At 32.3% G+C, this 17,551-nt stretch overlaps 7 protein-coding genes across 8 annotated transcripts; 1 reads left to right on the forward strand and 6 right to left on the reverse strand.

The window, feature by feature from the left end:
* Positions 1–2,562: 2,562 nt before the first annotated feature.
* LOC148171935 (uncharacterized) lies at positions 2,563–3,684 on the reverse strand. Its single transcript, XM_088041592.1, has 2 exons — positions 3,544–3,684; positions 2,563–3,082 (listed from the first exon to the last, which is right to left on the reverse strand). Exons 1-2 carry the CDS (start codon positions 3,590–3,592, stop codon positions 2,739–2,741), a joined length of 393 nt encoding a protein of 130 aa, XP_087897718.1. The 5' UTR covers positions 3,593–3,684; the 3' UTR covers positions 2,563–2,738.
* A 138-nt stretch (positions 3,685–3,822) lies between these two features.
* On the reverse strand, positions 3,823–4,921 carry LOC148171936 (uncharacterized). Its single transcript, XM_088041593.1, has 2 exons — positions 4,788–4,921; positions 3,823–4,220 (listed from the first exon to the last, which is right to left on the reverse strand). Exons 1-2 carry the CDS (start codon positions 4,834–4,836, stop codon positions 3,883–3,885), a joined length of 387 nt encoding a protein of 128 aa, XP_087897719.1. The 5' UTR covers positions 4,837–4,921; the 3' UTR covers positions 3,823–3,882.
* A 1-nt stretch (position 4,922) lies between these two features.
* LOC148171937 (uncharacterized) lies at positions 4,923–6,741 on the reverse strand. The gene is made up of 10 exons (XM_088042383.1): positions 6,693–6,741; positions 6,470–6,643; positions 6,157–6,420; positions 6,041–6,104; positions 5,813–5,993; positions 5,647–5,751; positions 5,594–5,603; positions 5,442–5,531; positions 5,217–5,339; positions 4,923–5,170 (listed from the first exon to the last, which is right to left on the reverse strand). The coding sequence occupies exons 1-10, from the start codon at positions 6,739–6,741 to the stop codon at positions 4,977–4,979; spliced, it is 1,254 nt and encodes a 417-aa protein (XP_087898509.1). The 3' UTR covers positions 4,923–4,976.
* A 2,581-nt stretch (positions 6,742–9,322) lies between these two features.
* On the reverse strand, positions 9,323–10,055 carry LOC148171938 (uncharacterized). Its single transcript, XM_088041232.1, has 3 exons — positions 9,778–10,055; positions 9,601–9,726; positions 9,323–9,555 (listed from the first exon to the last, which is right to left on the reverse strand). The coding sequence occupies exons 1-3, from the start codon at positions 9,827–9,829 to the stop codon at positions 9,371–9,373; spliced, it is 363 nt and encodes a 120-aa protein (XP_087897358.1). The 5' UTR covers positions 9,830–10,055; the 3' UTR covers positions 9,323–9,370.
* A 2,956-nt stretch (positions 10,056–13,011) lies between these two features.
* On the forward strand, positions 13,012–13,829 carry LOC148171939 (uncharacterized). Its single transcript, XM_088041227.1, has 3 exons — positions 13,012–13,149; positions 13,197–13,328; positions 13,377–13,829. Exons 1-3 carry the CDS (start codon positions 13,107–13,109, stop codon positions 13,586–13,588), a joined length of 387 nt encoding a protein of 128 aa, XP_087897353.1. The 5' UTR covers positions 13,012–13,106; the 3' UTR covers positions 13,589–13,829.
* A 1,810-nt stretch (positions 13,830–15,639) lies between these two features.
* Positions 15,640–16,720, reverse strand: LOC148171940 (uncharacterized). Its single transcript, XM_088042384.1, has 5 exons — positions 16,679–16,720; positions 16,597–16,615; positions 16,362–16,502; positions 16,143–16,316; positions 15,640–16,096 (listed from the first exon to the last, which is right to left on the reverse strand). The coding sequence occupies exons 1-5, from the start codon at positions 16,718–16,720 to the stop codon at positions 15,903–15,905; spliced, it is 570 nt and encodes a 189-aa protein (XP_087898510.1). The 3' UTR covers positions 15,640–15,902.
* Positions 16,705–17,311, reverse strand: LOC148171941 (uncharacterized). 2 transcript variants are annotated; one of them, XM_088041321.1, is made up of 3 exons: positions 17,201–17,311; positions 16,984–17,154; positions 16,705–16,924 (listed from the first exon to the last, which is right to left on the reverse strand). In XM_088041321.1, exons 1-3 carry the CDS (start codon positions 17,244–17,246, stop codon positions 16,779–16,781), a joined length of 363 nt encoding a protein of 120 aa, XP_087897447.1. In that variant the 5' UTR covers positions 17,247–17,311; the 3' UTR covers positions 16,705–16,778. The 2 variants fall into 2 exon arrangements, with proteins under 2 accessions (XP_087897447.1, XP_087897448.1); XM_088041322.1 differs by having other exon boundaries at positions 17,204–17,302.
* Between the last annotated feature and the right edge of the window lie 240 nt (positions 17,312–17,551).

Here is a 17,551-nt window from a genome sequence, read left to right on the forward strand (position 1 = left end):
TTAATAATAATGTCGAAGACAGTTCGCTCTCAAAATTTCATCGCCATAGAGCCAAAATTACTAAAATTACAAATTTTCATAAAAAAAGTTCGAAATTTGGTTCGCCTTCAAATTAAAAAAATCCTAAAATTTGTCTTTTATGTACTAAATATTTGTAATTTGGAACACTCCATAATAATGTCAAAGACAGTTCGTTCCTAAAATTTCATTGCCATAGAGCCAAAATTACTAAAATTACAGATTTACATAAAAAAAGTTCGAAATTTTGCTTCACCCTCAAAGTGAAAATTTCTAATGTCTTCAATGTCCGAAATATTTGTAATTTGGCACACTCAACAATAATGTCAAAGACAGTTCGCTTATAAAATTTCATTGCCATTACTGAAATAACAGATTTTCATAAAAAAAAGTTTCGAATTTTGCTTACCACCAAACTAAAAATTTCTAAAATGCGTTTTTATGTCCGAAATATTTGTAATTTGGCACATCAATAATAATGTCGATGACAGTTTGCTCTCAAAATTTCATCGCCATAGAGCCAAAATTACTAAAATTACAAATTTTCATAAAAAAAGTTCGAAATTTGGTTCGCCTTCAAATTAAAAAAATCTTAAAATTTGTCTTTTATGTACTAAATATTTGTAATTTGGAACACTCCATAATAATGTCAAAGACAGTTCGTTCCTAAAATTTCATTGCCATAGAGCCAAAATTACTAAAATTACAGATTTACATAAAAAAAGTTCGAAATTTTGCTTCACCCTCAAAGTGAAAATTTCTAATGTCTTCAATGTCCGAAATATTTGTAATTTGGCACACTCAACAATAATGTCAAAGACAGTTCGCTTATAAAATTTCATTGCCATTACTGAAATAACAGATTTTCATAAAAAAAAGTTTCGAATTTTGCTTACCACCAAACTAAAAATTTCTAAAATGCGTTTTTATGTCCGAAATATTTGTAATTTGGCACATCAATAATAATGTCGATGACAGTTTGCTCTCAAAATTTCATCGCCCTAGAGCCAAAATTACTAAAATTACAGATTTACATAAAAAAAGTTTGAAATTTTGCTTACCACCAAACTAAAAATTTCTATTATTTGTTTTTTATTTCCAAAATATTTGTAATTTGGCACACTCAACAATAATGTCAAAGACAGTTAGCTCCTAAAATTTCATTGTCATAGAGCCAAAATTACTAAAATTACAGATTTACATAAAAAAAGTTCGAAACTTTGCTTCACCCTCAAAGTGAAAATTTCTAAAATTTGTCTTTAATATCCGAAATATTTGTAATTTGACACACTCAACAAACATGTCAAAGACAGTTCGCTCTCAAAATTTCATTGCCATAGAGACAAAATTACTAAAATTACAGATTTTCATAAAAAAGTTCGAAATTTTGCTTCACCACTAAACTAAAAATTTCTATTATTTGTCCTTCATTTCCAAAATATTTGTAATTTGGCACACTTAATAATAATGTCGAGGACAGTTCGCTCTCAAAATTTCATCGCCATAGAGCCAAAATTACTAAAATTACAGATTTACATAAAAAAAAAGTTTGGAATTTTGCTTACGACCAAACTAAAAATTTCTATTATTTGTCTTTTATTTCCAAAATATTTGTAATTTGGCACACTCAACAATAATGTCAAGACAGTTAGCTCCTAAAATTTCATTGCCATAGAGCCAAAATTACTAAAATTACAGATTTACATAAAAAAAGTTCGAAATTTTGCTTCACCCTAAAAGTGAAAATTTCTAAAATTTGTTTTTTATGTACTAAATATTTGTAATTTGGGACACTCAATAATAATGGCAAAGACAGTTCGTTCCTAAAATTTCATTGCCATAGAGCCAAAATTACTAAAATTACAGATTTACATAAAAAAAGTTCGAAATTTTGCTTCACCCTCAATGTGAAAATTTCTAAAATTTGTCTTTAATGTCTGAAATATTTGTAATTTGACACACTCAACAATCATGTCAAAGACAGTTCGCTCTCAAAATTTCATCGCCATAGAGCCAAAATTACTAAAATTACAGATTTACATAAAAAAAAGTTTGGAATTTTGCTTACCACCAAATTAAAAATTTCTATTATTTGTCTTTTATTTCCAAAATATTTGTAATTTGGCACACTCAACAATAATGTCAAAAACAGTTAGCTCCTAAAATTTCATTGCCATAGAGCCAAAATTACTAAAATTACAGATTTACATAAAAAAGGTTCGAAATTTTGCTTCACCCTCAAAGTGAAAATATCTAAAATTTGTCTTCAATGTCCGAAATATTTGTAATTTGGCACACTCAACAATAATGTCAAAGACAGTTCGCTTACAAAATTTCATTGCCATTACTGAAATTACAGATTTTCATAAAAAAAAGTTTCGAATTTTGCTTACCACCAAACTAAAAATTTCTAAAATGCGTTTTTATGTCCGAAATATTTGTAATTTGGCACAATCAATAATAATGTCGATGACAGTTTGCTCCCAAAACTTAATTGTCACAGAACCAAAATTCCCATAATTACGGATTTTCAAAACAACAAAATAGTTTTAAATTTTTTTATTAAGGAGCATTTTAATTGTCACAACACGTTAATCCCACTTTTGCCACCACAAAATAAATCTAATTAATACGTACAATAATTACAAGATCATATTCCCATATATCACATTAATACGTAAGCACTAATTAAAACAACAATCTTCATTACTAATTCGTTATTACAAAAGTTTCTGTACCAACAAAGCTGCAACAGCAACAAAAGCCACAGACCCTAAACTAACCCTAGATGCTCCATTCTCATTACAGAAATCTTTATCGCATGTTGTACATTTAACTTCCACTTCTTTGGTGCTGGCTGGAACGCACTGATAAGCCTTACCTTTCCCTGACATCACACATTTTCTTTCAACAATTTCTTCTTTCGATTCTGCACTGGTCTTGTAAACGTGGTACAAACAAGCAACATCCTGATTGGCAGTGTTTGCAGGACAAGTCTCATCTTCCAACTCTTTGCAGGATTTGTCGTTGGGGTTTTTGCAGATTTTGCATTTCAAAGCGAAACCTACAAGGTTGAGTTCAGTTATCAAGTTTGTAATTCAATGACACTTGTTATCGGAATTATGCGCGACAGTTTTTTTTTGCTTGGCGTGCTTGGCATGCTTATGACTCGCTACCAAAAAAAGAACTTTGGCATCTGGTATAATATCAATGACGTGGAAAAAATCCCAATGATTCATTCATTAAAGATTACCACGAGAAGACAAACATTTTTTGTGCGAAAAGATAAACCAAATTCTCGCGGTTTTTACGATGAAAAGTAAAATTTTACGATCCGTAAATACACTCAAGGCTGATTAATTATTGTAATTATAATGAGAATATTGTAAATTTAGGAAATCCTTCCCAGTATCGGATCTCGAAAACTTCCGTTATAATCAACAAAATTACGTACCCACAACAGCAATGCCAAGAATCGCGGTCACTAAACTCAATTTTTATTTTTATATACAAAAAAGTACTTACTTGCTTCAATAGCAGCCAGGCATACCAACAAAAATACAAATTTTGCCATTTTTGAACCCCGAAAAGTGTTACTTTTTTCTGGATATAGACAGAGACTTGGAGCGACACGAAATGGCGGCCTATCAATTCAACGAAACCTCTCTTTATTTTTCGTGTTGGTTCGTTAGCTGCTGCGTCGAGACCGCGAGTTGTGGTGTTGGTCACATAGCACACAGTTAAACTTGAGGAATAACATGTGGAGAAGAATCGAATTTCAGTCTGGGAGAGGGCGGGACGACGGAAATTCCATTTTTTATTCATTCCCCTCTTGTCGATTCAATTACAAAAACTGCACAAATTTTATTGTAACAATCTTGTGAACACCCATAACAAGACACTTAAAACTACCACCGGCGTTGCAGCCCCTAAATTCCGCCCCCCGTTCGTGTTACACATGTTCTCAGTACAAACATCGCATTTTTCTTCTTTTCCCAGACTTTGGTCGCACCGGTACTTCCCAGACTCGTCCAAAATCACACATTTCTTATCAATGACAGTGTTACCACTATTATTTAAATAAATGTGGACTAAACAAGCTGCCTTGGCGGCCGCACTGGGTACGGGACAAGTCTCCGGGTCCACCTCGGCGCATTTGAAGTCTTTGGGGTCTTTACATTTGTTGCAGCGGAGGGCCTCACCTACAAGAAGTTGGCGCCAGTGTTATTGATCTGACGAGACTTTGTGGCGCTAGGAGGGTGGGATATTGTTTGGTTTGTGTGTTTTGGGGCGCCAGGGTGGAGTGGCGACAATGGGGGAGACGGGCGCGCCTGGAAGTAGGCAACACATAAAGCACAAGTGGACATTAAAATAAGCAGTGTGTTGGCAGCCCTGAGAATCAATTGGATGTTGAGATAATAACAGGATTGCCAACATGCTCTATTTTAAAAAGTACAATTCCCCTCTTCTTGTAACAAGTTGCACAATCAGCACAGACAAACACAGATTAGTCTTATGGTGTCTTTGTTTGCTCTACCAGATAAACTTATACTTACATCAGGAAATGGGTTCATTTTTCTACTAAAAAAATTATAATTCTACAATTTGTCACAAAAAAGAGAAATTATGGACTTTTATATTCAAGCCTGGTTAGTGGGCACTCAACTCTCCGCCACTGGCAACCCCAGCTCACTAATTTAATCAACCACGTCTTTAAAACTTCCCCAAATCAAAGCCAAAATGTCTACAAACACAAATTGAATACTTACAGCACTGAAAAACAAATAAACTCGCAAAAATAAGACAGATTTTCATCATTTTTTTAAGAGTTGAAAACCGGCGACATTCGCATCGATCGTCGAAAGAACAGTGGCGCCACCTCGAGGTAGAATCTACACGCAATAAAATCTTAAACCTACGTAATCTTTATTACTTTACAGTACTGTATTATCTCACATTTAGTTTAACAATAATTTTGCGAAGACGACGCTGGCGACGGCTCCCATCAATGCCATGTTAGCGCTGAGAGATGGCGCTGCGTTGCACAAATCGCTCTTACAAGAAGTGCACTTAGCGTTGGGAGGACAGGGGGCGTCCGTCCCTTTCTGTACAATTTGACATTTCCGAATAGCAACTTCTGGAGTTTTAGATTCTGAAAAAAAAACTTAGCGAGTTTTGAAACCAACAGAGTAACCAACCTTTGGTGATTTCAGTGGTGCAAACTGCCTCCTGGGAATCCCCGATTGTGGATCCGCATGACTTCACCTTGTTGTCGTCAGGCTTGCAGGCGTCCAAGCAAAAGTAGCATTTAATAGCCTCACCTAGAATAGTATTTGTATGAGTTGGCGGCGTGGGTGTGCACTTTGTTTGGGTTAAAACGCAAAAAATGGAAAAAATCGGGATAATTTGAGGGAAACACTCACATTGGTGTAGCGAGAACGCCACTGCGACGACGAAGAATAACAACCCTTTCATGTTTAAAGCCCGGTTCACAACGTTTCGCGCTGCTGCTCAAATCCAACTAACAGATTCAACGGTCAGCGAATGTGCTAGAATTCAATGGCGGGGCACTGACGGTCACAAGTCTATTTACACTTCTTTTTACATCACGTCCTATTATTAAGAAACGCTGTTTATATCGAATTTGGAGATTGAGGTCAGGGAGTGGGGTTTTGTGCGAAAAAGGGCATTTCTAGTTTGCTTAGACACACTCTTGGGCTTTTCCAACTTTACCTATTTATTAAGGTAATTTGGTTTGGAAAAACAAAGAAAGATTGATGAGCCAAGGACGAACAAATTTAAAAATTAGCGAGTGAGAAGTTGATGATGTGAGAAAATTGTAGTTTTCTTTGTTCGTGAAGGCTGTGGAAGTTGGTTGATCTTTCAGGGACAAAAAAATTGGACAAATTTTTGTCGGTGCTTGACAGAGTGGAAAACCACGTCCAAGAGGCTCTGCAATTTTATAATGTTGGTAGCTTTTTCGTGACAACCAAAAAGGGAAAATTTTGCCCGTTTACTTCACCTATAAAGCACCGCAAACTCATAAAATTTTACTGCCATTTTGTTTATTTTCTTTTGGCAATTATCTGTTTTTCATAACATAACATAAAGAGTAATAAAAAATAATAAAAACCAAACATCTGGGGCACTTTATCCGAAAACAATTCCCATCACTAACTGAAGAGTGCCTTTCCGTCGTCGTTTCCTCAGTCTCTTTGGTCCAAAACTTCTTCAAAACTTCAACGTAGTTGCACCCATCTTCTTCGCATTCTTCACAGTCTACGTTGCCCATAGCATCTTCAGAAACTCCTCCTTTGGTCTGTATCATCTGCTTGAAGACCTTCACCATGTTGTTGCACATTTCTTCAGGGATGCACCCTTTGAACTCCACATCCATGTAATCTAAGTACAAGAATTTGAAGTTAGACTTAACAAAAAAAACAGTTTTCACCTGCCGCAATCGTGAAACAATGTAACGTTTCTGTGACATTTGTTGGCGTCACTGATAACTTCGATACTTCCTCAATGTAATCATTACAATCTTGAAGTTGATGTTTTGTTAAGTTTTCAATGTTACCAGTCATCAAACTTTCGAAGTTTGACGTGTAGCATGTCAGATTGAGTGCTGAAAATGTAAAGTTGAGAGCGAGAGTTGAGTGATGGATTTTTTTCACCTTCGTGGATCACGATGAACAACACCAACGAAAAGAAAGGTTTTAACATTTTTGCTAATGGCGGATTCGCGACGGTCTGGATCACTAAAATTAGAATAGACTTTTTGTTATAGATTATGATAGAACGCAGATGGTGGAGATTATTTACATTGGAAAATTGAGATTTTTACGCGCACGGTTCAATTGTTAGGAAAAAGGAAGTGAAAGAGAGAGGAAATGGAATGATGAAGGAACATGCAAAAATAATATTGTTGGGACAATTGGAACGGCAACCTGTGCGATGGCCTGATTTGAGTTTATTGACTTGTTTGAACTAGGGGAAATTTCGAAAAGTGGCACTGGAATTGGGTTGGTAACACTGTTATCTGTCTTGTGTTTTTGTTCAAACTGTCAAAAGACGCAGTGCTACCAACAGAGTCGAGAAAACAACAGCTGAGCCGCTTGTTTTCGATCGATTGAATTCATTTTTTGATTAAATTTTGTGATTTCGTTATTTACAGTGCTATAGAATAGTTATTTTTAGAGGTAACTGCGTTTGACTTATTTAACAACTGTACCAAATTACAACGATATTGAGCAAGCAATTCAATTTTTGAAAGTGTTTGTTTTTAAAAATAGCTAAGAAATTAAAAAAAATGTTCGAATGCCGTCATTTCATTATCTACAGTGCTACATGAATCAAATTTTAAGAGGTTGCTGCTTTGAACTTGTTGAAAAACTGTACCAAATTACAACGATATTAAACTATCAAGTCAAATTTTGGAAATTTTTGTTTTTGAAAAAATCAAGAAAATTAAAAATTTTGGTTTAAATGCCGTTAATTCGTTATCTTTAGCGCTGCAGGGACGAAATTTTGAAGAGTTATTGCCTGGAGCCTGTTTAAAAACTGTACTAAATTGCAACTTTGTATATCAAACAGGTAAAATTTTGAAAATTTTTATTTTTAGAAAGAGCTGTAATGCTGTAATTTCGTTGTCTTTGATGCTACAGGAATCAAATTTTGAGAGGTTGCTGTTTTAAATCTGTCTAAAAAATTTACCAAATTAAAACTTGATACAACGAGCAGGTCAAATTTTGGAAATTTTTATTTTTAGAAAGAGCCAAGAAATTTAAGAATTTTGGTTTGAATGCTGTAATTTCGTTATCTGTAGCGCTACAGACACAAAATTTTGGAAGGTTGATTTTTCGGACCGATTTAAAAACTATCAGATTACAACGTTATTCAACAAGCAAGTCAAATTTTGCAAATATTTGTTTAAAAACAGAACATGCAATTTAAAAATTTTCGATTGAATACCGCAATTTGATTATCTTCAGTGCTACAGGAATCAAATTTTAAAAAGTTACTGCTTTAAATCTGTTTAAAAACTGTACTAAATTATGTTATTGAACAATCGAGTCAAATTAAAAAAAATGTTTTTGAAAGAACCAAGAAATTTAAAATTTTTGGTTTAAATTCTATTAATTCGTTATCAGTAGTGCTACACTTACAAAATTTTAAAAAGTTAGTGCCTGTGACTTGTTTAAAAACTGTACTAAATTACAACTTTGTACAACAGGCAGTTAAAATTTTGTAAATTTTTATTTTTAGAAAGAGCCAAGGAATTTAAGAATTTTGGTTTAAATGATTTCGTTGTCTTCAGTGCTAAAGAAATCAAATTTTGTTTGAGAGGTTACTGCTTTGAACCTGTTGAAAAACTGTACCAAATTACGTTATTAACCAATCAACCCAAATTTTGTAAAATTTTGTTTTTCAGAGAACCAAAAAAAAATAAAATTTTTTGATTAAATCCTATTAATTCGTTATCTGTAGTGCTACAAGAACAAAATTTTTTAGAGGTTGTTGTTTTGAATTTGTCTAAAAAATGTACCAAATTACAACTTCATAGAACGAGCAGGTCAAATTTTGGAAATTTTCATTTATAGAAAGAGCCAAATAATTTAAGAATTGAGGTTTAAATGCTGTAATTTTAAATGTTAATTCGTTATCTGCAGTACTACAGGAACAAAAATTGGAAAGGTTGCTGTTTTGAGCGGGTCTAAAAACTGTATCAAATTACAACGTTATTCAACAATCAAGTCAAATTTTGTAAATATTTGTTTAACAAAAACAAGCAATTTAAAAATTTTCGATAAAATATCGTTATTTTGTTATCTTCAGTGCTACAGGAATAAAATTTTTAGAGGTTACTGCCGTGGGGCTGTTTAAAAACTATAAAATTACAACTTTATACAACGACCAAGTCAAATTTTAAAAATTTTTGTTTTTAAAAAAATTTACATTTTTTGTGAAGGTATTTAACTTCATATTTTAAACCCTTTTTTACATATGACATGGAAAAACATAATAAATAAAGAGAGATAAGCACGAAACACGTAACAATGCAAAACAGTGGAAAATTTGCAACGCGACATAGATAAAAATAGACGACGAAACAGAACCATGAAGAAATGAAACTACAAATCTGGAGACATAAAAGTGAAACATCATTTAATATTCACGTCCCGTTAATTAGAAACACGGAATTCTACTTTCGCATTGATTAGTCAATATTTGCACCTTCAAACGTGTGATGCATTCGATTATGACTATTAAACTAAAATTAGGATCGGACGTCATACACAACATCTTCAATGCATCTTTTATTAACACCAATCTATATAAATAAATAAAAAACTCAGTACATATAGAACAAGGTAAACAAAACTCCAATCAAACTCCCCCACGCGAATTTCAACGGAGAGCCAGAGTTACATAAATTGCTATCACAGTTGTGACAGGTGTATCCATCAGGACAGGGAATTTGGCCGTTCGTTGGAGGAACCACGCATTTTCTTATTGCTTTCTCTTCGTCGGTTGACCCTGTGGAAACAATTAGAAACAGAAGGAAGAAGAAAAAAATCGTACCTTTTTTGATCTGTTTGCTACATTTGGCCTTTGACACCACGCCACATTTCACTTCGACGGCTTTATCAACTTCACATTCTTGTAAAACGTTGCTACATTGGTAACACGTGAGGGTGTCGGCAGCGACTAAAATAAATTCTCAAGAAAAATAGAGCGAAAATAGATTTTTGTACTTACAAGTTTCGCTCACTGCAAGACAAACGAGTGTTAAGATAAGAATTCCTTTCATTTTTCTTGGAGTATGCGAGGCGACTGTTTTGGTTTCAACCTACTTAGAACTGGGAAAACAGAATAAATGGGGGGGATTCATGTGACCGTATGGTCCGTTTTTAGTATTTTACAGGATGGTATTGGAAATAATTGAGTGCTAACTAAAATAAGATTTGATTTAGATGTATTGATGAATTTACAAGGGCACGGGTGAGGCCTACTCTGTAATTGATGGGTGATGTCATTTTTGTATTTTTAGAACGAAGAAGTGATGTAAACTGTTTACGACTCTGTTTACATAATAAAGAGGAAGTGGGTCAGCAGCTAACGTTGCGCAGATGCCCTGGAAGTTGCCTACGGGATGTGAGGGAATTGGAATGAAATTTCAAGCGATCCACAATTTTAGCTTACAAGAAACTGACGCCAAATTTCAAGCAAAAGTTTGAAATTTGATAAAAGTGGCGACTCCGCCAACATTAAGATACATTTTTTCTTAATTCTGTGCATATCTGATAAATGGCTCGTTTTTGTGTTAAAACTGTTGAAAGCTACAAGAAAATAACAGTTTCCAATTCTTTTTTTTAATTCTGTAGATATTTGGAAAATGACTCCTTACGTTAAATAAGTTGATATTTACAACAAACCTGTGCTATTTTACAATATCTACGCTTCCAGTAAAAGTTTGAATTTTTTTTGAAATGAATTGCAATTGGCGCCTCCACCACTTAAAAAAAAAAAAATTTCTTAGTTCAATAGATACCTGGAAAATAAAGCGTTCTTACGTTAAAACAGTTAAAATCGACAAGAAACAAGTGTTATTTTTATAAAATTCAAGCTTCCAGCAAAAATGTGAAATTTTATTTTGAAATAAAATGGAATTGGCGATTCCACCACATTCAAAAAATTCTATTTTTCTTAATTCTGTAGATATCTGGAAAATGACTCGTGTTTACGTTAAAGCAGCTGAGATCTACAATAAATCAATGCTATTTTACAAAATCAAAGCTTGCATTTAAAAGTTAGAAATTTTATTTGGAAATATTGGAATTGGCGTTTCTACCACTTTCAAAATATTCTATTTTTCTTGATTTTGTAAATATCTGGAAAATGATTCGTTTTTATGTTAAAACAGCTGAAATCTACAAGAAACCAAAGCTATTCTATAAAATCCAATTTTTCAGAAAGTTTAAAATTTTATTTTTAAATAAATTGGAACCGGCGCCTCCACCATTTTCAAAAAACATTTTTATTTTGGAGATTTTCAGACAATAATTTTTTTTGCGTTAAAACGATTGTAATCTACAAGAAACTAACGTCGATTTTGTAAAATTCAAACTTGCATTAAATGTCAGCAGTTTTATTTTGAAATAAAATAGAATTTGCGCCATCACTACTTTCAAAATTGTTTTTTAATTCTGAGAACACTTGGACAATGAGTAAATTTTTCGTAAAAACAGTCAAATTCTACCAGAAACTGATGCCATTTTGTGATATTCAAGCTTGCATTAAAAGTTAAAAATTGTATTCCAAAATACTCAAATTATTATTGTCTCCACTTTCAAAAAATTATATTTTTTTTAAATCAAATTTCCTATTTGATAATTAATATTTAACTGAAAAGTAGTAATGTCATTGCTTTACAAAAAATTTGGAATTTTATTTAAAAATGTTGAACATTTATGGGCTATTAAAAAAAATAATTTTGTGTTTTTGCTCCACAATTTTAGAAATAGTAACCTTTCTAAATTTTATTGCTATAGAATTAAAATTGTTAGAAATACAAAAAATTGTACAAATTTTAGGTTCGCTTTAGTATATTTTTTTTATTTTTGTTTTCCGCTCTATAATTTTGCAATTTGTTTTAGTTAATAAAGAATTCAAGAGAAGAACTCCCTCAAATTTATTTGTTAGAATGATTTTTGACAAAATTACGAATTTTATAAAGACTTACAATTTAAGTAAAATTTTGAAAATTTTCACATCGTCTTAAAATGAAAGGTTTCTGGTGTAAAGTTTTTATATTAAAATACTTGAAGTCTACAAGAAAGTAATGCTATTTCTAAAATCCAAGCTTTCAATAAAATTTGAAATTTTATTTGTAGCTAAAAGGAATTGGCGTCTCGGCCAGTTTCAGTATTTTTCATTTTTTTTTTAAATCTATAGATACTCGGACAATGACTCTTTTCTGCTTAAATACAGTAGAAATCTACCAGAAATTGGTGTCATTATGTGAAACCAAGCTTGCATTAAATATTACAAAATTTATTTAGAAAAATTGGACATGGGCGCCTCCACCACTTTTAAAAAATTCTATTTTTTTTTGTTCTTTAGATATCTGAAAAATAACACGTTAAAACAGTTATGATCTACAAGAAACCAATAAAATTATACAAAATTTAAGCTTCCAGTCAAAAATGAATTAAAATAAAAAAGATGGAATTGGGGGGGTTTTCATTAGTTTAAAAAAATCAATTTTTCTTAATTCTGTAAACATCTGAAAAATGATTCGTTCTTACGTTAAAACAGTTGAAATCCACAAGAAACTGTAGTCATTTTGTGAAATTCAAGTTTGCATCATAAGTTAGAAAATTTATTTGAAAATATTGGAATTCACCATTTTCAAAAAAAAACTATTTTTTTTTTAATTCTGTTGATATCTGAAAAATCACTCATTTGTAAGACAAACAGTTGAAGTCTACAATAAACCAGTGCATTTTCTAAAATCCAAGCTTCCACTAAAAGTTTGAAATTTAATGTTGAATTAAAATAGAATTTGCGCCTCCACCAGTTTCAAAAATCTTTTTTATCTCTTTATAGATATGCGAAAAAAAAAACGTTCTGGTTTTAAACAGACAAAATCTCGAAGAAAGTAATGTGACTTTTCTGTGAATTTGTGCGTGATATCTAGAAGAAAATAATCAGTTTCTTTAACGACAAAAAAGTGTATCAGAATTTTATTTTCGCATGTCAAGCGGCGTGCACTTCAAAGCACATTTATTTCCCACAGTCATAATTCTTTTCAATGATTTATTGATGCTTTGCGGGCCAACTTGTACTCCTAATATTTATGTTCTTTGTAAAACCTAACATTAACGCATAAATCTCCAAATCGCGAAAACCCGCCATTTTCCCTCATTTCCACCTAAACAAACCAGCTGTGAAAATACTACTCTAACAGTGCAGATCCACGCAATCACATGACCTTCCTTCCACTCTACGAAATTGAATTTACAAATAGTTGTCGCAACGAAGTAGCCAACAAACGTGTGTCGAAAGTCGTAAAATTAGCCGTGAATATGAACAAATACGTTTGTGGTTTATTTTGCATCGCAGCCTTGAGTAAGTACTAAATTCAAAAATAAGTTCCGACTCAAATTTCCCTTTAGTTGCACTTTCTGCAGCTCAATTGCAGTGTTATCTATGCAATCCTGTCTCCCAAGAATGCGAAGACAACAAAGCTGACGTCGTGACATGTGGCGAGGTTACCACATCCAGATGCAGTCGACAAGTGAAGAAAGGTCAGTGGAGACGAAGATCGTTTCTTTTTTTACCCAGTTGAATTTCAGACGCCACTGATAAGACCAAAGCGTTACGAAAGTGCGTCATTGTTGATTCCACAGGGAAAGTCAGCTGTCCTAATGGGTACGACTGTTTCAACTGCAACAAAAATTTATGCAACGCAAATCCAATTATTACAACTACAGCACCTGATTCTGCTTTCAGTGTGAAATGTGGTTGGATCTCAACAGCGGCAGTGTTTGCTATTTTGTATTTATAAAGTTGACTATTTTTAATTTGAAACGAACGAAGCTAGTCTTAATGTTTAGTTTGTTGTAGATCAATGTTAATTGTTATCGGACCAATTTAGATGATGAGATTATGTAAGATAGTTTTAATTAGTTTGGAACAGTTGTGGTCTAAAAATGAGACGTGATGTCAGAATTGCAACAGTTTTGAGTGTAATTTTTTGGTTTTAGATCACGAAAATGAATAAAGTATCGTTGGACCATTTTTTCCAATTCCTTGTTCTATTTTTATCGCTGCTGGTTGAATTAATTCTTCGACGTCGAACCGGCCTTTGTTGTGAAATGTGTTGGCAGCGCTGTCGACTCCTTTTTTTGTATTCCCAAATAATTTTCCAAGACGTTTTAAAGATCGTCCAGTTTTTCCGAGTTTCCTAAATTATCTAGATTTTTTGAATTTTTATAAAGCATTGGAGTTCCACAAGAAAATATTGTCGTTTTATGAAATTTAAATTTCTAGTGAAAGGTTGAAATGTTGTTTTAAAATATTGGAACCGGCGCCTTTACCACTTCCCATTTTTTTTTTTGTAGACATCCGGAAAATGACTCGTTTTTTTGTTTAATACAGTTGAAAACCTACAAAAAATTGCACTATTTTATAAAATCCAAGTTTTCATTAAAATTTAGAAATTTTTCTTTTAAAATAATGGAAATTGAAACTTCCATTACTTTTAAAATTTTATATTTTTCTTAATAATGATGGTATCCGAAAAATTTTGGTGTTAAAACAGTTAAAAGCCATAAGAAAATATAGTCGTTTATAAAATTCAAGCATCAGTGACAGTTTGAAACTTTATTTTGAAATATTAGAATTGGCGCATCCACCACTTTTAAAAAATTATATTTTTTTATTTCTGTAGACATTCGGAAAATGATTTTTTCGTTGAAACAGTTGAAATCTCCAAGAAAATAGCTCTATTTTATGAAACTTAAATTTCTATTAAAATTTCGAAACTTTTTTTTAATTAATGGAAATTGACGTCTTCATTTATTTCAAAGTTTTATATTTTTCTTAATATCGCAGGTATCCGGAAAATGACTCGTTTTTGTGTTAAAACAATTGAAAGATACAAGAAAATATGAAATTGAAGCTTCCAGTGCGAATTTGAAATATTTGAATTTGCGCCTCCACCACTTTAAAAAAAATCTATTTTTTTAATTTCTGTAGATATCCGTAAAATAACCCGTTTTTTTTGTTTAAAAGTAGCACCACTTTATGAAATCCAAATTTCCATTAAAATTTAGAAATTTTTCTTTTGAAACAACGGAAATTGGTGTCTCCATTACCTTCAAAATTTTATATTTTTCTAAATAATGCAAGTATCCGGAAAATGACTCGTGCTTACGTTAAAGGAGTTGAGATCTACAATAAATCAATGCTATTTTACAAAATCCAAGCTTGCAATAAAAGTTAGAAATTTTATTTGGAAATATTGAAATTAGCGCTTCCACCACTTTCAAAAAATTCTATTTTTCTTGATTTTGTAAATATCTGGAAAATGATTTGTTTTTACGTTAAAACAGCTAAAATCTACAAGAAACCAAAGCTATTTTATAAAATCCAATTTTTCAGTTTAAAATTTTATTTATAAATAAATTGGAACCGGCGCCTCCACCATTTTCAAAAAAATTATTTTTATTTTGGAGGTTTTCAGACAATAATTTTTTTTGCGTTAAAACGACTGTAATCTACAAGAAACTAACGTCGTTTTATTTTGAAATAAAATGGAATTGGCGATTCCACCACATTCAAAAAATTCTATTTTTCTTAATTCAATAGATACCTGGAAAATAAAGCGTTCTTACGTTAAAACAGTTAAAATCGACAAGAAACAAGTGTTATTTTTATAAAATTCAAGCTTCCAGCAAAAATGTGAAATTTTATTTTGAAATAAAATGAAATTGGCCCTTTAACCAGTTCCAAAAATTTTTATTTTTCTTAATTTTGTAGATATCCGGTTTTTGCGTTAAAAATGCTGAAATCTACAAGAAACTGGTATCATTTTGTGAAAATTCAAGACTCCCGTAAGTGTTAGAAATTTTATTTTATATTACACAATAAAATTGGCATTTTCAAAAATTTATAATTTACTTAATTTTGTAGATATTTGAAAAAACCTTGTTTTTGTGGCTAAACAATTGAATTAACAAGAGAATAGTTTCATTTTATAAAATTTAAGGTTCCAATACATTTATTACAAATAAAAACCAAACTTAATACAAACTATTAAGTAAAACTTTTCCGTAAATTTTGACAATTAAATTCAAAAGTAAAGAAAACAACTCAAACTACAAAATAAAAGAAAGCACCATCAAAACCAACCCAAGAATACCAAAATGAACACTTCCCCCGTTGCAATGGTCGTCGCTGCACTCCCAACACGAAATATCAAGTCCAGTCTCTAGACTAGACTCAATAACTTTTTTCATGAGCCCACAACCATTTTTCGGAACACATCCTTTGACAATAACATCTTTTGAACCTAAGAAAAAAATTATATTTGTCCAAAAATCAAAAAAAGTTCGTACCTCCACTAGCCTTAATTTTAAAACAATTCAAAGCGACGTTCTCGTACAGATAATTCTTAATTCCTTCCAATTCAGTGAATTGTTTTAAGTTCTCCTCACAGTTCTGCGTGATTTGTTGTAAATTTTCATTATTTAGATGTTTTAGATCCGTGACGTAACATTCGAGGGCACAAGCTACGAGAAGCAGTTCAGAAAAATAAGAATGTTAAGTTTATTTACCTGTGGTTATGATTGTAATGAAGAAGTACAAAAACTGCATTATTACCGGTGCGTAACTGCGAGTTAAATGAAGTCTCGCTGTGAAGAATTGTGGTTCAGGAGTCAAGTGGTTATAATTAATACAAATAAGAACGTGATGGTCTTAAAATTAAGTGCAGTTCGATAAAATCATTTAAAGGATCTAAAAAAAATTCAAAATTCTCTTCATATTAAATAATTGACCTGGTTTTGTGACAGTAATTTGTCACTTTTTCCTTTGTAAAAATATTTATTTAATGAAAGCAGATTAAAAACATCTGGTGAAAAAAATTCGCAACCTTGACCCCTGAAGATAAAAATGACGTCAAATAACAAAGCATTTATTCAAAACAAATTCAAATTTCTACACAACAGACTATTTCTGTTTTTCTATTTTTTTTACAAATTTTGATTGCAGTTACTGTGGGTGCACTCCTCGCACGTAACTCCTTCAACAAATCCCAAAGACGTTTTCATAATCCGCTTCATAAACCCGCAGCCACTTTCGGGGATACATCCTTTAACCACCACAGTTTTTGAAGCTCCTATAAAAATAACGAAATTCAATATGGAATTTTACATAGCACAGTTGTCAAAACTTTACCTGTGGCCTCTAGTTTGTAACAACTCATATTAATTTGATCGGTGCTCTGTCCGCTTAGACCATGCGCCACCAAAAGTTTTTTAATGTGTTCAGTACAATCTTGTCGGCTTTCCTTTACGTGTCCACTCTTCAGAGTTGCCAAATCAGTGACTTGACACTCGAGAGCGTAAGCTGCAAGAAAAGGGTAAAATTTCTGAAGATTTTGAAGTAAAATTACCACTGTGGGCTAGGATTGCTAAGACGACGAAGTAGAAGAGATGCATCTTGACGACTGATTAAACTGAACTGAAATTTTTGAAGGTCTGATTTTGGTAAAATTAGAAGAGTCAGATAAGAATATGACTTGACCTAGAGAGAAGTGATAATGTTGAAAATTGCACGGATTTGCTTTAATCGACGGAGTTGCAACCAGTCGTACTATGAAAAAGTAAAAGTCGTCCAGTGGTCTAGTTCTCACGTTTTTTATACCAAGGTCGATTACTCGAGTAAAACGGGAAGCGCAGGTGGTTGGACTGGTTGCACGAGCCACCACGAAACGTAAAGAGATGAGTCATCAGTGGAACGTTTT

The sequence above is a fragment of the Gnatocerus cornutus genome, chromosome 7 (genome assembly GCF_029298725.1).
Source record: "Gnatocerus cornutus isolate USDA-ARS CGAHR chromosome 7, icGnaCorn1.1, whole genome shotgun sequence".
NCBI classification, from domain to species: domain Eukaryota; kingdom Metazoa; phylum Arthropoda; class Insecta; order Coleoptera; family Tenebrionidae; genus Gnatocerus; species Gnatocerus cornutus.

Bases quoted from the DNA above. Each gene is read 5' to 3' on its own strand.
- LOC148171935 (XM_088041592.1), bottom strand. From the start codon at position 3,592: ATGGCAAAATTTGTATTTTTGTTGGTATGCCTGGCTGCTATTGAAGCA. The intron at 3,083-3,543 runs GTAAGTACTTTT...TCAACCTTGTAG, and splicing joins CCTGGCTGCTATTGAAGCAA to GTTTCGCTTTGAAATGCAAA.
- LOC148171936 (XM_088041593.1), bottom strand. From the start codon at position 4,836: ATGATGAAAATCTGTCTTATTTTTGCGAGTTTATTTGTTTTTCAGTGC. The intron at 4,221-4,787 runs GTAAGTATTCAA...AACTTCTTGTAG, and splicing joins TTTATTTGTTTTTCAGTGCT to GTGAGGCCCTCCGCTGCAAC.
- LOC148171937 (XM_088042383.1), bottom strand. From the start codon at position 6,741: ATGTTAAAACCTTTCTTTTCGTTGGTGTTGTTCATCGTGATCCACGAA. The intron at 5,752-5,812 runs GTTCGTCCTTGG...CTTAATAAATAG, and splicing joins ACTCGCTAATTTTTAAATTT to GTAAAGTTGGAAAAGCCCAA. The intron at 5,171-5,216 runs GTTGGTTACTCT...TTTTTTTTTCAG, and splicing joins CACCACTGAAATCACCAAAG to AATCTAAAACTCCAGAAGTT.
- LOC148171938 (XM_088041232.1), bottom strand. From the start codon at position 9,829: ATGAAAGGAATTCTTATCTTAACACTCGTTTGTCTTGCAGTGAGCGAA. The intron at 9,727-9,777 runs GTAAGTACAAAA...AATTTATTTTAG, and splicing joins TCTTGCAGTGAGCGAAACTT to TCGCTGCCGACACCCTCACG. The intron at 9,556-9,600 runs GTACGATTTTTT...TTGTTTCCACAG, and splicing joins TAGCAAACAGATCAAAAAAG to GGTCAACCGACGAAGAGAAA.
- LOC148171939 (XM_088041227.1), top strand. From the start codon at position 13,107: ATGAACAAATACGTTTGTGGTTTATTTTGCATCGCAGCCTTGA. The intron at 13,150-13,196 runs GTAAGTACTAAA...ATTTCCCTTTAG, and splicing joins ATTTTGCATCGCAGCCTTGA to TTGCACTTTCTGCAGCTCAA. The intron at 13,329-13,376 runs GTCAGTGGAGAC...GTTGAATTTCAG, and splicing joins CAGTCGACAAGTGAAGAAAG to ACGCCACTGATAAGACCAAA.
- LOC148171940 (XM_088042384.1), bottom strand. From the start codon at position 16,720: ATGCTTTGTTATTTGACGTCATTTTTATCTTCAGGGGTCAAG. The intron at 16,317-16,361 runs GTAAATAAACTT...TGCTTCTCGTAG, and splicing joins CATTACAATCATAACCACAG to CTTGTGCCCTCGAATGTTAC. The intron at 16,097-16,142 runs GTACGAACTTTT...TTTTTTTCTTAG, and splicing joins TAAAATTAAGGCTAGTGGAG to GTTCAAAAGATGTTATTGTC.
- LOC148171941 (XM_088041321.1), bottom strand. From the start codon at position 17,246: ATGCATCTCTTCTACTTCGTCGTCTTAGCAATCCTAGCCCACAGTG. The intron at 17,155-17,200 runs GTAATTTTACTT...CTTTTCTTGCAG, and splicing joins AGCAATCCTAGCCCACAGTG to CTTACGCTCTCGAGTGTCAA. The intron at 16,925-16,983 runs GTAAAGTTTTGA...TTATTTTTATAG, and splicing joins TTACAAACTAGAGGCCACAG to GAGCTTCAAAAACTGTGGTG.